Genomic DNA, 14,083 nt, shown 5'->3' on the forward strand with positions numbered 1-14,083 from the left:
TCTTTTTCCTCAGATACCTTGAGCTTGGGCCTGATACAGTAAGTATGATAGCCTCGATCGCAGCCATCACACAGCACCATGCTTTCTGCATCGCCTTTCTTTCGACACACTTTACAGCGAGCATTGAGGATGGACTTTGACCAGATGACACTTCGATCCAGCGTAGACAGATGAAGGAAGACTTGGGACAAGCTGGTAGAAGAAAGAAGTGACTCCCTCCAGCGATCCAAGACTGTTTTATAGGATCGTCCACCATCACTGGCATCTTCCATTAAAGAAGGGGATTTAAAAAAAAAAAAAAAAAAAGCAGAATGATTAAACTTTTTCAAACATCCAGTTTATTCTACACTATGAGGTAAGGCTCTGACTTTCAAACAGATAGAAGTAGTAAACTGGGATAATATTATAACCTTTGTCTTATCTCTTCAATACTTGAATATTTCCTCCTTAGTTTCCAAGCTGCTGAAGCCGTATGATTTTACTCTTCAATACCAATTCAACTTAGAACTTGCACATATATAGGACACGAGTAAGACATAAAAGTCTTACTCAGATGTCAACCTGGAAACCTAACAATTTGATTCAATTTATAAGTAATCTTAATTTATACTTTAAGATTTAATAATAAAAAAAAAAAAAAAAAATCACACTCCCAGTTTACTTTCCTTTGTATATACATTTTGAAATCCCAAAATATTTACATTTAAAGAAAGTACCTGGTATTAAACAGTGACTTCACCAGCAAAAAACAGCTTAAAGGGCCTTCTAACCTGCTCTTGCCCCAGATATTGTCTAGCAGACAATCTTTAAGCCCTCTCCCCGTGCCTCAATGCCTTTATTCCTGCCCTGCACTCTGCCTTCACAGGAACCTGCACATCTGTGTGGTTAACCAGACTGGGTGACTGGTCTGGTTGAAATATAACTGTTTTCTTGATATTTTATAAGCAATGTAACACATATGAATCTGTGGTACACACCTAGTGGCAAACCAAGTAGGGCCTGGGATCCTAATTAAGATAGAAATAAATGGGAGGGGGGGCAGGAGTGACAAATTATACTGTATTTTCAAACAGGTTTGGTTTGCAACCCAGGCCACTGAAGCGGCCACACAAATACACACGCAGAATAGGGAGGGGAGCAGTACCAAACAGGAATGAGCAGCTGGGAATTACAGAAGCAAATGGGCTGTTTGAGGAGCTAGAGAAACAAGAAGGTATAAATGACACCCTGCACGGCTGCTGCTGAGCAGAAAGGGAATTTCTTTGTAAGCGTTGAAAACTATTTCTTGCATATTAAAGCAAGAAGGTTTAAGGAGAGGAAGAGACAATATAACAGTACTTTTGATTATAGAAATGTCCACAGATTTCCCTTCTAAAAGTGACAGTCCAGTTATTACTGTGTGATCTCTAGCTGATTAATGATGCACTCCAGTATAAAATGCCACCTTGCACGCTGCACTAGTCACAGTGGGCACAGGAATAGCCTGCAATCCACCTGTCTGCCAAATGATTTCTCCTCAGGAACAGGAAGAGAAAATATCTAATAACAAATAAAATGAAAGAACAAAAATAAGACTGATTGCTCTTGTGGCAAGGTCTTTCTGCCTTCTCAACAACTGGCTGCCAGGATTTGCCTAATCTTGCACACATCTGCATTAGCAGCAAGGAGCACAAGAGAAGTGATGAGAAAGGCAGAGGATAAACAGGCAACACAGCTTCATAAATAAAACACAGCCACTCCTGAACAGCAAACGCAAATCCAGATTTCCCAAAATTTCCTATTACTTCATCCTTGGGTTTCTGGTCTCAAGTTCAGTCTTACTAAGGATAGTGGACAAGCTCTTTTTCACAGCGCTGCAGTATATCCCTCAATGTATTTTTTTAAAATTCAGTAAGAAGAAAATTAAAACCGCTTATCAGGACACCAGACTCTTAACGTGAGACCCACTTCAGTTCTCAGTTCTGCTGCAGATTTCTACTACAGCTCTAGCAAAGACACTTTATCTTGGCAGTCATTTCTAGCCTGGATTGGTTGACCAATATAGTTCATCACACAACACAACAAATATTTGCACTGCAAAACGGCAGTTGCAATATAGAAATAGAAATTACTGACCACGACCTGCTTCAGCACGTCCTGCTGCTGAAAGAAACACGCCAAATGACACCCGCTGTTTCAGATCCCAATTTGTAAAACAAGAATAACACTTTTTTCTTCCATCCATCATCTTTCTCATTTATATTGTTAACTTGGAGGGAGAAACGGCCTCTTCCTTTGTGTCTGAGCAGCTCTTCATTGCGCAGTGGGATACCCCTCTGTCAGCTAAGCCCTCCAAGCCTTGCTACAATGCAAATGAAGTTGTTTGTCAGATCTATGCACTCATCTATCAATAGCTAATTGAGTTCAGGGAAGGGTTTTCCATTTTAGAATTTCTAGAAAGGATATGCAGTTGCACAATGCTGCGAAGTTTCAAATAAACCCAGGGGCATTAAAAGGAGGTGGGGGGGGAGGGGCAAGGATTATGTGAACATGCAGATTTCCATCCCAAAGGGATAAAAAGAAAATACAGTTCTTTATCTCTGGTTGCAGAAAACTTAAAAAAAAAAATAAATTTTTTTTTTGCTGTATTTGTTTTACTATCCATGTGTAAACCTTTGGCTTCAACACTGCAATTCCTTCAATATAAAGAACCGTCTACAAAATTATTAAAGTAGAAAAAAAAAAGAAAACTTGATAAAATATTCAATACTTTCTAATTCTTAGCAATACAAGTAACATTTAAAATTTACCATCTCTCTGACTAGTCTTGTCTTCCAATCTCCTCCTCTTTTTATCCCCCCCGTGGTTCCTTTTATAATCTTCTGCATTACCTAACATTAAATTCATAAAGTTATTTCAAATACCTTTTTGAAGCATGGCATATTATTCGTTAATTAATTTTTATAATCTATACTTGTGTAGTCTAACAATGTAACTAGAACAGTAGTTCCAAACATGTGCACATGGAAAAAAGTAGGAAGGGAAGGGTCAGACAATAATGTGCATGGTGGAATTGCACATCCCAGGATTTACTTTGACTCCCACTACAAACAGAAGGCTTAAACTGAAAGCTTTTAAACCTACCCTCTCTTACCTTTCTGTCCATCTCCAGTACAAATGGCTATAGGAGCAGCTTACTGACCACAGTTTCTCTCTCAGCAAACAACTTGTCAGATCTATGCTACCACGAACCTCCTAACACGTCAAAAATACAGCCAGTTTATGGGTACAGTCCTCAAGGACCAAGAGAACTAGCTCATCTGTCCATGTGAAATGACATACTTAAGATATTTTTGTGCAGGAGTGTTCTTGAGTATTAAAAAGATGAGATTACCCTCCGAGGAAGTAAGAGCCATAGTAAACCTCATCTGCTCCAAATGCAAGGTACCTTCTTTGACTGCCATCTCTGAAGAGTAAACAAAAATTCTTCATCATAAAAAAAGTCCACTTCTACCCTTGCAGCCTCTGCTCATGAACCTCTGCAGGGAAGTCACGAAAGCACGAGCACAAAGCACGAGTATATACTAATCCTATCCCAGTTCACTGCTGGAAGATGTCTGATGCTATTAGGAGGAGGACAGTTATAAATAGAAAAGGAAACAACTTTGGGAGCAGAGGAAACAAAAATAATCAAAATCTAGAAAGAAAGAAATGGAATAAAAACAAGCACAAAGGAGCTAAAAAGCTGTAATTTTTTTTTTTTGTCCTACAAGGAGTGCATTGCACAAGTTAAAAAGGAGGTAAATGGTTCCCAGTATCAGTCACAAAGGTGCTCCTGTGAATTAGAATCCAGCCTTTGGTATGGAAATCTGAAGGATGCTTAATGACTGAAGTCCTGCACTAGTGCAGAAGGCAGGTTTTTTTTTTTGTGGCTGCCTCACTGAACTCCAGGGCAACCAAATCACTTCATCATTTTATACCTCAATTTTCACATCTAATGTATTAGGAATGATGAGACCTACTTCTCCACTGCAAAGTATTTTGAAATGTAAAAGAAAGTAATTTATACCAAAAAAGAAGCAAAATTGCTTGCATTTCTTCCCCCTCAAACATATTTTTTATGTGAGAAGTAGCACTTCAGAGTTTCCACCAAACAGCTATTTAAAAAAAGAAAAGAAAAAAAGAAGGGCTTTTTTACATCTTAACTCAGAATTTTTGCAGGAAAAACATGTACTGCAAGCAGCACCCCCCTTTTTGTGATTCCCCCCAAACACCACCTTGGGCCAGGCTGAAGGAAGAAAAGCCAAATTTTCATAGCTAATGGGTAATGAAAGGATTTCTGAAACACAATTCATAATTAGAAAATGCATACAATTCAAGTCATGTTACATTTAATCACCAGACAACAGAAGATTAGCGTCCGTCTAGCAGCTCTGCAAGGCAGAGGGTGCTGTTTCTGGGGTTTCTAGATCTCCTTTTGAATTGCTGTCTTCTGTGTCAGTCTTTTCTTGCTTTTCCACTTCAATATTTGGTATGCACCTCAACTCTAAACTTATCAGAATCACCAGCAAGGCTCTTGGCAGCCTGATAGAGCCTCAGAACAAAAACAGAGCAGAGAGGAGCAGCTGGTCCTTTTATTGCAGTGCTGGGTCCCTTTGTCTGCTCTGCACCCTGGAGGCCACCAGGATAAACGTGCCAGTGACTGCAGTGAATTTCTCTGTGCTGTCTCTAGTACTAGAAGCTGTAAATAGAGTGAAAAATAAAAATTCTGAAGTACAGCTCCATTCCCTAATAGGAACAGAGCACAGTGAAGGGGGAGTGGAGAGGGAAAAGAAACTCTGCGGTGAAAGTAACAACTGAAATAATGACAAAGACAAAGCACATTCATTTTGGTTTAAAGCAGAAATGCAGGGGTACTCTATTTACTGAAAGTGTTCCCCTGTACTGCTACCAAAACAGAACTCCTAGCGCTTGCTTGACTTCCAATGTTTTTACTTAGGTGGTAATTAAATCAGCCTAAAAAGTTGGGTTTGTCAGGTTTAACATTAGAAACAGATATGCAGGCATTTTGTCTAGAGGACTATAAAAAACCCTTCTGTTAGAAAAAATAAGTGCGCGGACACAATGATCTATATAAGAACAGGCAAACAAAAACCCCACAAAACAAAACCCAGTGGTTACAAACTAAAAGCTAATTTCTATCGTCAGACTACTGTTGGCCACCTTCTAGAGGGGTCAGTGAAAGAGGGCATCATGCTTCTGACCACAAGGCAGTCCCCAAGCAAGAAGCAGAATCCACTTTCTATTAAAAGTTTTAGTAACACTACTAACACCTCCTTGTCAAGCTAAGTAGAGAACTTTTCTTTGCCTGTTATACATGTGCAAGTTGCAAAGTAAGGAACAGAACTTGCTGTGGTAGCATGCAATGTTGGGGTCCGCGCGAGGAAGGAACTACAGCACACCAATATGGTGCTCTAGTAGCTTCTTTATTTTGGTTAACACACTCTTTTATAACCTACATACTCTCTTATGTAACGGTTACACACTAAGCTATTGGCTACAAGTATTGTACACAATCTAGCTGCGTGCCACTTCTACTGTTCTAATTGGATACTTACTATAAACTTAAGCAAGCCACATCCTTATGCTTTCTTGCTATCTCATGCTGTTACATAACAGTGTACTGGTATGTTCTCTCTATAACTTTCCCACGGTCCAGGCTCCTACATTGCAAAGACATTGTTTCCAACTGGGGAGCTTAAGCTGAATAGAAGATTATGCAAATTTTACACTCTTGGTTTTTTAAACGTGTCTGAAACACTGAAGAGCTCGATCCAGAAAGGACTGCATCCAGAACTGCTGCTTGACCTCTAAGCGCCTAGGTTTGCCAGATGCCTCTCAAACCCACAGGTTTTCTTGACACTTTGCATTTGTACCTTCTGGTCACATCCTAAAGTTCCCAAATCAGAGCACCTTTCATGTAACTGTCTAGCAGTCAGAAAATCATCAGCAAATAGGTGTGTGTTTTAAGCTTTCTTTACTACAGAGCCAACTCAAAGCCGCAGCTTCTCCAAGAGCTCTCTAGTGACAAAACTAAAAACTTGCCTTCATTCAGACTCGTCTCCTGCTAAAAGCAGCCCATTACACAACTGAAAACATGAAACGCTTGGCACCAAAGGTAAAGCAAGGAAGAGGGAACCTGACACTGTCACTTAATGGTTAGGGCAGTAAGCCAGAGCAGAGGAGACCTGGGATCCTTCCTGCTCCCTCAGCTATGCAGGTTATTCTATACACTACAGTAATCTTACAGCAGTACCATTCTTCAGAGCAGAAGAGATGCACAGGCACAGTATGGTAAACGAACATATGAGATTTAAGACAGGCAAATCACATAAGATTGCTTTCTCTATATACTTTCTTTGTCACACAGTATAAAGCATCTAAAGGAAAACAGGATTTCCAAGTCAAAAACAAACAAGAAACCCCACCATTATCAAAAGGTCAGTCAAAAACATGAACCATCATTAGATTATGGCACGAGTTGGGACCACTGAAAAAAAGACACAGGAGGATTGCTAAAAAAACTTTCTCTCCAATACTTCAGGGACACTTTTCTTCTTTTAGTCCTTTTCCTCTAACTCAGGATGCTCGATCTATGGCCATAACCTACTAATAGCCATGTTTTTCCCCTTATGGGCACACTGTGGTAAACTTTCAGCTGTCAGCAAGATGCTGTTGCCAAAACACTCTCATAGAGAGTTTGGAAATGCAGGCATATACTGCACAATGTATTTACAACCTGCACATGCAGAGCAAATATGCAAACACTAGAGGTACTGTCAATTAACTGTCCCATGCACATGTTGTAAATCTAGTCATATAGCAGGAAACAAGCCATATCATGCCTGGCTTGGAAAGGGCAGACATACTTGAGTTGACCAAATGCTTAGTCAAGTAAAGCTTTTAAACAGCTGCAGTTTAAACTACTCCTATGATCTCCCCTTTCATCTCAATCACTTGCTACATTTCCCTCTTCTAGAGGTCATCACACTGATAACGAAAGCTTGTGGAAGGGAACCCATGCCTGCGTGTCAGAATCTCTGGCAGAAATCGAGCTCAAACTCATCTTCAGTGGCAACTGATATCCAGACACGAGACTCTATGCAGGAGGCAGCTGAGATGCAGAAACAGTTTTAGGTCAACTGTGCCACAGGGCACTAACATCCAGTGTTAATACACCAAAACCTGCACTTTCATCTTGAACTACTGCAGCAAAATCTGCCAGAGCTTAAGGATTTTGTATGCAGTCATTATCAGAGGAGAGTATCCATTTAACAGGATGTGTAGCACTTCGTGCTCTGGAGGGCCCCAGTACACTGCACTCTTGGTGGCGAGAAGTAAAGCAGCCCGGCTGAGCACAGAGGACAGCTCGTCCTCAGTGCGGCATCCGGAAGGGAAGCCTGGTGAAACAGCTGCCTTGGGAAGGATGAACCACCTTTACACACCTCTCCAGGACAAAACCCCGATTTTGAATTGCAAAAGGATCCTAAGGAATACAGACCTGAAGGATCACTGAAAAACAAAGTGACTTTATGCACTTTGGATCCCCTCTCTCACCCCTAGAGCACATCAAAGGAATTAAAGGAAGGAGTATGTGTTAAAGTCAAGCTATAATCATGACTTGGTTTAAAGTTTTTCTTGCGACCTTTTATTTCCAAGTTTTACAGCATAAACACAAAACCTGAGGATCTAAAAGTTTGCAACATAAATCTTTACTACGTTTTGCTGTAAATATTGTTATTGCTGAACAAGGTGATCCAGATAAACCAGGCCTATATTGCTTTCACAGAAATAGTATAAAAAAGGAGCATACATTTTTACAACCTAAAAAACACACAAAAGAAAGGCATGGTACAGTTGCATGATGCATCGGCCTCAACAGTAATGCTGAATTATGGAGTATTCCCCCCAGAAAGCTCACTCATTTCTGCCTAAGGGTACAATTTGTCTCCTAATGCATCAGTATAATTGTAGGGCCACATAAACAAGACCACTGAAATGATCCAAGTTAAACAGGAATGTATTTAAGAGTAAAATATGCTGTTACTTTATTAATACATGTAATTTGGGACATGCAGAATAATAAGAAAAATATTACCATTTCCTCATGATCTATTGCCTTGTAAACTGACAATCTAACTTTTTTAAATTTTACAATGGTACACAGCAATAGGTTAGTTATTTGCTCTTTTCCCCAACACGTCCCTCTAAAGCATCGAGGTCTTACAAAAGAAACAAGTGGGTTTGGGGTGGGGTTTTTTTTTGCATTTTTTTGTGGGTTTGTTACAAAATCTTACACAAAATTAGAGACATAAAGTTTCAATTCTGAAAGCTTACCAAGAGGTGCTTTGAGAAACCTGCGCTCAATTCCTTGTTCTATCTGAAGCAGTGCAGATGCCAAGTAGTGGACCACGTTATTAACTGGCTGAGGAGTACTTGTACTTGTTGACGCAGCACTTGGAGCCTCAGTTTTTAACCCAACAAGTCTAGAATAGAAATGCATTAGTTTTTTTTTTTTTAACATACTATGAATTTACACCACAGATATTTGTACAGGTCTGTATCCACAATAGATTTTTATTTTCACTTAATTTCCATGCATGGACTATGGACATGAACAGATACTGCACAGATGTGATTAGTCACCCCAGTTCTCAAGTTTGCTTAATTAGTCCAGTTAATCTAGATAACTTTGTTACCTAAAGATGATTTATCTAAATTTCAAGCAATATGGATGACAAATTTCAATACAATTATTGAGATTTCCAGAAGATTTGATGCAACATTCATCAACTAGTTTATGAGAGATTTCTGTGAAGAGTATAGTCCTGATAAAAAAAAAGTGGTGGGGTGTAGCCTTTTAGAATACTTCCACCTGCAGAAGTTCAGTTACATACATCCTCACGATGAATAAGATTTTTGAAAAGAAAATAAATGAAATATAACCAGAAAGTAATTTTAGAATGCTAAATCACAAATTGTTAGCCTGTATATTCTCATCCTGGGAGGATTTTTCTAAAATACTAACTCTTCATGTAAGGAAAAAAAGAGTAGGCTTCTCTTTGACCAAAGACTAAGTAATCATTTCAAAGTGTAGTTAATCTTCCTGAACCACAAACGTAAGTATAGTGTAGGAGAGCAACTCACACTAATGAAAATAAAATTCAATTTTCACTTGGGTTTTATAAAAAAACAAAAAACAAACAAAAAAAAACTAACTAAGACTGTCTGGATTCTGCTTTATTCTGGTGAATGAGCAATGCTTTTGGTTGTCCCTGTTCTTTTTTCACACTTAAAAGCTGTTCATTATATTTTGCAGTCACCCACATTTCAAGAGCCTGAAAGCAAACAGAAAAAAAAGCTGCATAGTTATTTGCATTTCACTAGTCAAACTCCAAGGCCTTAATGAGATGTTACTCGCTCTGAGGTAGATAAAAAGCCCAGCATCAAAAGCAATCTGTCACATGATTTCAGAATCCCCTAGTCTCTGTTTTAATATGCAAGACTTTATTAGAGTAGACTTTATTCAGAAACTTTGACGGAGTCAGTATCAAATGGAAAAAAAAAAATGAAGCAACAAGCTTCTGCAGTTTAACTGAGAGTTGGCAATGGAAGCAAGTGCCCAAGGTAACTGGCGACAGACAAATTTTAGCTTCTTAATTAAGAGAGTGTAATATTTCTGTGTTGTGGTTTTCAGAAAGCAAATGTCTGTAAATTGTATCATTAATATAAAGAAGGATGACCCTAGCCATTTTGCACGCAACTAGAGAACTCAGATCCGAAGGGCAGTCTTATATGGAAATACTAATTCAGCAAACAGAAGTAAAAAGGGAAAAACCTTAATGAGCTTTAAATTGTAAAATTCCTACATCCAACACAGCATTGAAGAGTCCACCCAGAAATACAACTTACAGAAAATAAAAGTCTAATTGCAGAAAACCTCACAGAATACATAAGCAAACAGCATGTTAGTACAATGATCGCCTCCAATGGATCTTTTTTCCTGCAATATTTCAACATTCACATCCAGTCAAGAAATAAAATTTTATATATATATTAAGTAAATTAAGGTAGATCTTTATTTCTGAAAAGTATGTAACTTCTGAGAATTAAATATTTAGAAATCTTCACAGTTTCTATAGTTTGATTTACAACAAACACAGAGATGGTGTAGAGTCCCACATCTGTCTCAAAAGTTTGTTTAAAAACAAAGACCAACAAAACACTTTTATAGTTGCAACACTATATGATTTGAGGTTTCCTCTCTTCTACTATGTTGCAGCTTGCTCTACAGAAGAAGCATCATTCATAAAGTTATAAGATTATATCTCCTTTGCTGCAGTGCTTAAAGGCTAATCCAGACCACGACCTATTGCACTGATGGTTCTTATTGTGACTCATGAAGAGGCACACTGGCCAGTTCAATCAGCAATTTGTTACTATTACCATTTTCCCTTTTACACACTCCTACTCTTTCCACGAAGTGGGTTGGTTTTCTTTTCTTCTGGAAAACAAAACAGAACTTGCCAGATTAATGTTTCTCTGCATTTTAAATGATTTTAAAATGAATTCATGTATTCCTTATTTCATAGTTAATGTTCACTTTGAGCAGTGTAATATCCGAATAGTAGAAGTTGTAAAAATTGACCTGCAGATGTCTTAGTCTTACATGGTAATAGAACAGTGTCATTTAGAAAATATAAACCAATCTCAAAAGAAATCTCACATTTTACAACTGGAACCTTAAAAAAATACCATTCCAAGGAATTTGATTATAAAAACAATTTGAAGGTTAAAAAAAGAGCACTGCTATAAAACTCACAGAGAAGAGCCATTATTTAAACCATAGCTCTTACCTGTCTTTCACAATAAACTTATCTTGATCATCAGTTTCCGTTTCTTCAGATTCTTCATTCACAGTTTTAATTACACCATTTTCTTTGTTTTCATCATTCAGAAATTCATACCGCCCATGTTCTAAGGCTGCTCTCCAAGACTGTCTGTCTGTAACCTAAACCGAACACACAAACTTGAAGTTTCTAAAGAATCAAAGGCCACAAACTTTTAGTGCCGATTACTAGCTACACTTAATTTAGTTATGCTTTCAGTAAAACCCGTAGCATCCAAGAGTCCTCATTTAAGCTACAGACTCAACAGCACCACCGTGCTCCTCGGTATTCTACAATTCATAAATACCTTAATAGCTCCTAAAGTTCCTTGGTAGATTCTGTCTTCAATGTCCAAAAGAAAGTCTCTAAGTCTTAGTTCAAGCTGCTTCTCTGCAGATACGTGAGATCCATCAAGGGCACTTTGCATCCTTGTCCACCCTGAAGGAGGTCTGATGTCACTTTGAGGTTTGTCTGCAAGGATACCAAGTAACTTCATGTTAGTGGACTTTGTTCCTTAAAGTAGCCACTGGTGGAGGGAACAAAAGTAGTACAGGGCAGAAACTAAACACACAGGTTCAAAACTCCCTTCCTGTAGTGACAGTTGCCAACACCTCCATGCCAACTAAGGCATCAAATCCAATCGAGTATGCTTTTACGGGAAGACCTATAGATTAGCATCTGCTCATCCCAACACATCGGATGAGACATTCTTGTCAATTTAAAAGTCATTCTAAGTCATTCTTTTGTCTTAAAATGCTTTCTGAAGTAGTAGATAATCAACAACTCTACTATAAGTGCAAGGAGGAAAAAAAAAAACCACCAAGAATAAAGTCACATTTCTAGTATTTTTCATATTTGATGGCCCTTACTTTACAGAATCACACAGAATCACAGAATGTTAGGGACTGGAAGGGACCTCGAAAGATTATCTAGTCCAATCCCCCTGCCGGAGCAGGATTGCCTAGACCATATCACACAGGAACGCGTCCAGGCGGGTTTTGAATGTCTCCAGAGAAGGAGACTCCACAACCTCTCTGGGCAGCCTGTTCCAGTGTTCGGTTACCCTCACCGTAAAGAAGTTTTTCCTCATATTTATGCGGAACCTCCTGTGTTCCAGCTTGCACCCATTACCCCTTGTCCTGTCAATGGATGTCACCGAGAAGAGCCTGGCTCCATCCTCATGACACTTGCCCTTTACATATTTATAAACATTAATGAGGTCACCCCTCAGTCTCCTCTTCTCTAAGCTAAAGAGGCCCAGCTCCCTCAGCCTCTCCTCATAAGGGAGATGTTCCACCCCCTTAATCATCTTCGTGGCTCTGCGCTGGACTCTCTCTAGTAGTTCCCTGTCCTTGAACTGAGGCTCCTGTTTTCTTTCCTGCATGAATCTTTATCATGGCAACATTTAAAACAAGCATGTGCAACTGACAACTGCAAAAACTAACAGAACAAGATATAATCCCTTTTAAAAATCTAACTTTAAAACAAAACAAACAGATAAAGGTAAGATCACACAGGCACAGACTAGACTGTGTCCTCTAATTAAAGGCAGGGGAAAGAAAAGGAACAAGACAGCAAGATAATTTATGAAAAAGAAGGGAAGAGCTGACGATGGGCTGTCAAGCAAAAACCTCTTCATAAGAGAACTGAAAATTCATGCAAAAGCTCAAAAGCCACAGAAAAGAGCTGAAAGGATGCCCAGATTCTAAATTAGTGCTTGCAAATCTGCATAGGTGGCAAACGTTCCTGTTCACAGGATTTACCTTAAATCTTATGAGTGCAGTGATGAGGCAAGAACTTAGAGGCATTTAATCAAAAATTACCATAAACTGTTGTTAAGGAAGTACCGGATGAATTTCTAAGACGCTCTCAATTGTAGAAACAATTCCCCGTAACTGAAAGTAGCCATGCAAATATTCTCAAAATGTATACTAGCATACTCAGATGTCTGGATGTGGGAAACTTCCTTTTTGGTTTGAAAGAAAAAGAAGAAATTAAGTGTTTCTTCTTGAGCAGAACTGAAACACCAGCAATTAGCTTGCAAATAATTGATGAGGAAAAGTTAACAGATACTGGAATAAAATCAAGTAATAGCACATACCAATTTTATTTCCATGCGCTTTTGAGTGGGTATTCGAAAACAGAGAAGGGCAGTCTACAGCACAGGAGAATCACGGAGTAGTTCTCACTTGTCCTGCAAGCCATTTGAGTGAAGGGAACAGGGCAGCAGCTGGAGTCCACTGCAGTAAAACTCCCTGCAAAGTGAGCTACACATGGCCACTTAACACTGCTTATCACACAGAGGAGGCAGCATTGGTATTGGACCACTGAATTTGAATTTTCTTTATTAAAGTGAAAGCTGCTTTTTTTTTTTTTAAATAATCAATGTTACTCTACAATCCTAAAATAGAAGAAAAATCTATGACTGTGGAAATCAAGTTGCTTCAGGGCAGAACACAACACACAAAACACAGATAAAGGTGCAGCAACTAGGAAAATAAGGAACCACACACAAACACAAATGTATCAGAAAATTATAGAGATTTTCTCACCAAAAACCACAAACATACCCATAAGGCCTCCAAATAAATTACTATGCAGAAACTCTGTCCTGTGCTAGTTTCCACCAAAAGAAATGGTAGATCAGTTATGGACTTAGCAGTATTCGATGTGTTCACAGCATGTCCTGGCATACACACTCCAGCAGAACAGAACTCAGCTCTGCTGTGAATAATTCTCCCTTACCCCATACAGATACACCAAAATCCTCGCAGTAACTTGGCATAATTTAGAACAAAATGCAATTTCTTAAACCTACGGAGTTTCATTTTGGCAACATTCTCTACCCACCAACGCACCACAAACAAGCCAGCTACAAGCTTGTGTACACAGAATTTTATCAGTGATTGGAGCTAATGCCTTGCCAATAAATGGCAAAATACTTGGCTTAGAGAAAAGGGAAAAAAAACTAAATCCTAGGTCTAGGATGGTTTTAAGTACACTCCTACATTTTGAAACCCATACAAACTATACTGCTCTGCAGATGTCTCCTCCTCCTGTAACAAACCTCTGCCAAAAGAAGAAAAGGAGAAAAACCCCAGAAAATAATAACAATACAGAATCCACTGCAGTGACGTTAACTCACGTAACAACCA

The 14,083-nt window shown here is 38.8% G+C and overlaps 1 protein-coding gene across 2 annotated transcripts in view; it reads right to left on the minus strand.

Moving 5' to 3' along the window:
• BAZ1A (bromodomain adjacent to zinc finger domain 1A) overlaps positions 1-14,083 on the minus strand; it is a 76,101-nt gene that overhangs the window by 7,088 nt on the left and 54,930 nt on the right. For both annotated transcript variants that reach the window (XM_068399274.1, XM_068399275.1), the window contains 4 exons: positions 11,236-11,399; positions 10,896-11,050; positions 8,377-8,525; positions 18-265 (listed from right to left, as the gene is read on the minus strand). In XM_068399274.1, the coding sequence (XP_068255375.1) occupies positions 18-265; positions 8,377-8,525; positions 10,896-11,050; positions 11,236-11,399 (716 nt within the window). The remainder of the gene's footprint in view (positions 1-17; positions 266-8,376; positions 8,526-10,895; positions 11,051-11,235; positions 11,400-14,083) is intronic.

This window comes from Nyctibius grandis, chromosome 4 (assembly GCF_013368605.1).
Source record: "Nyctibius grandis isolate bNycGra1 chromosome 4, bNycGra1.pri, whole genome shotgun sequence".
Classification (NCBI taxonomy): domain Eukaryota; kingdom Metazoa; phylum Chordata; class Aves; order Nyctibiiformes; family Nyctibiidae; genus Nyctibius; species Nyctibius grandis.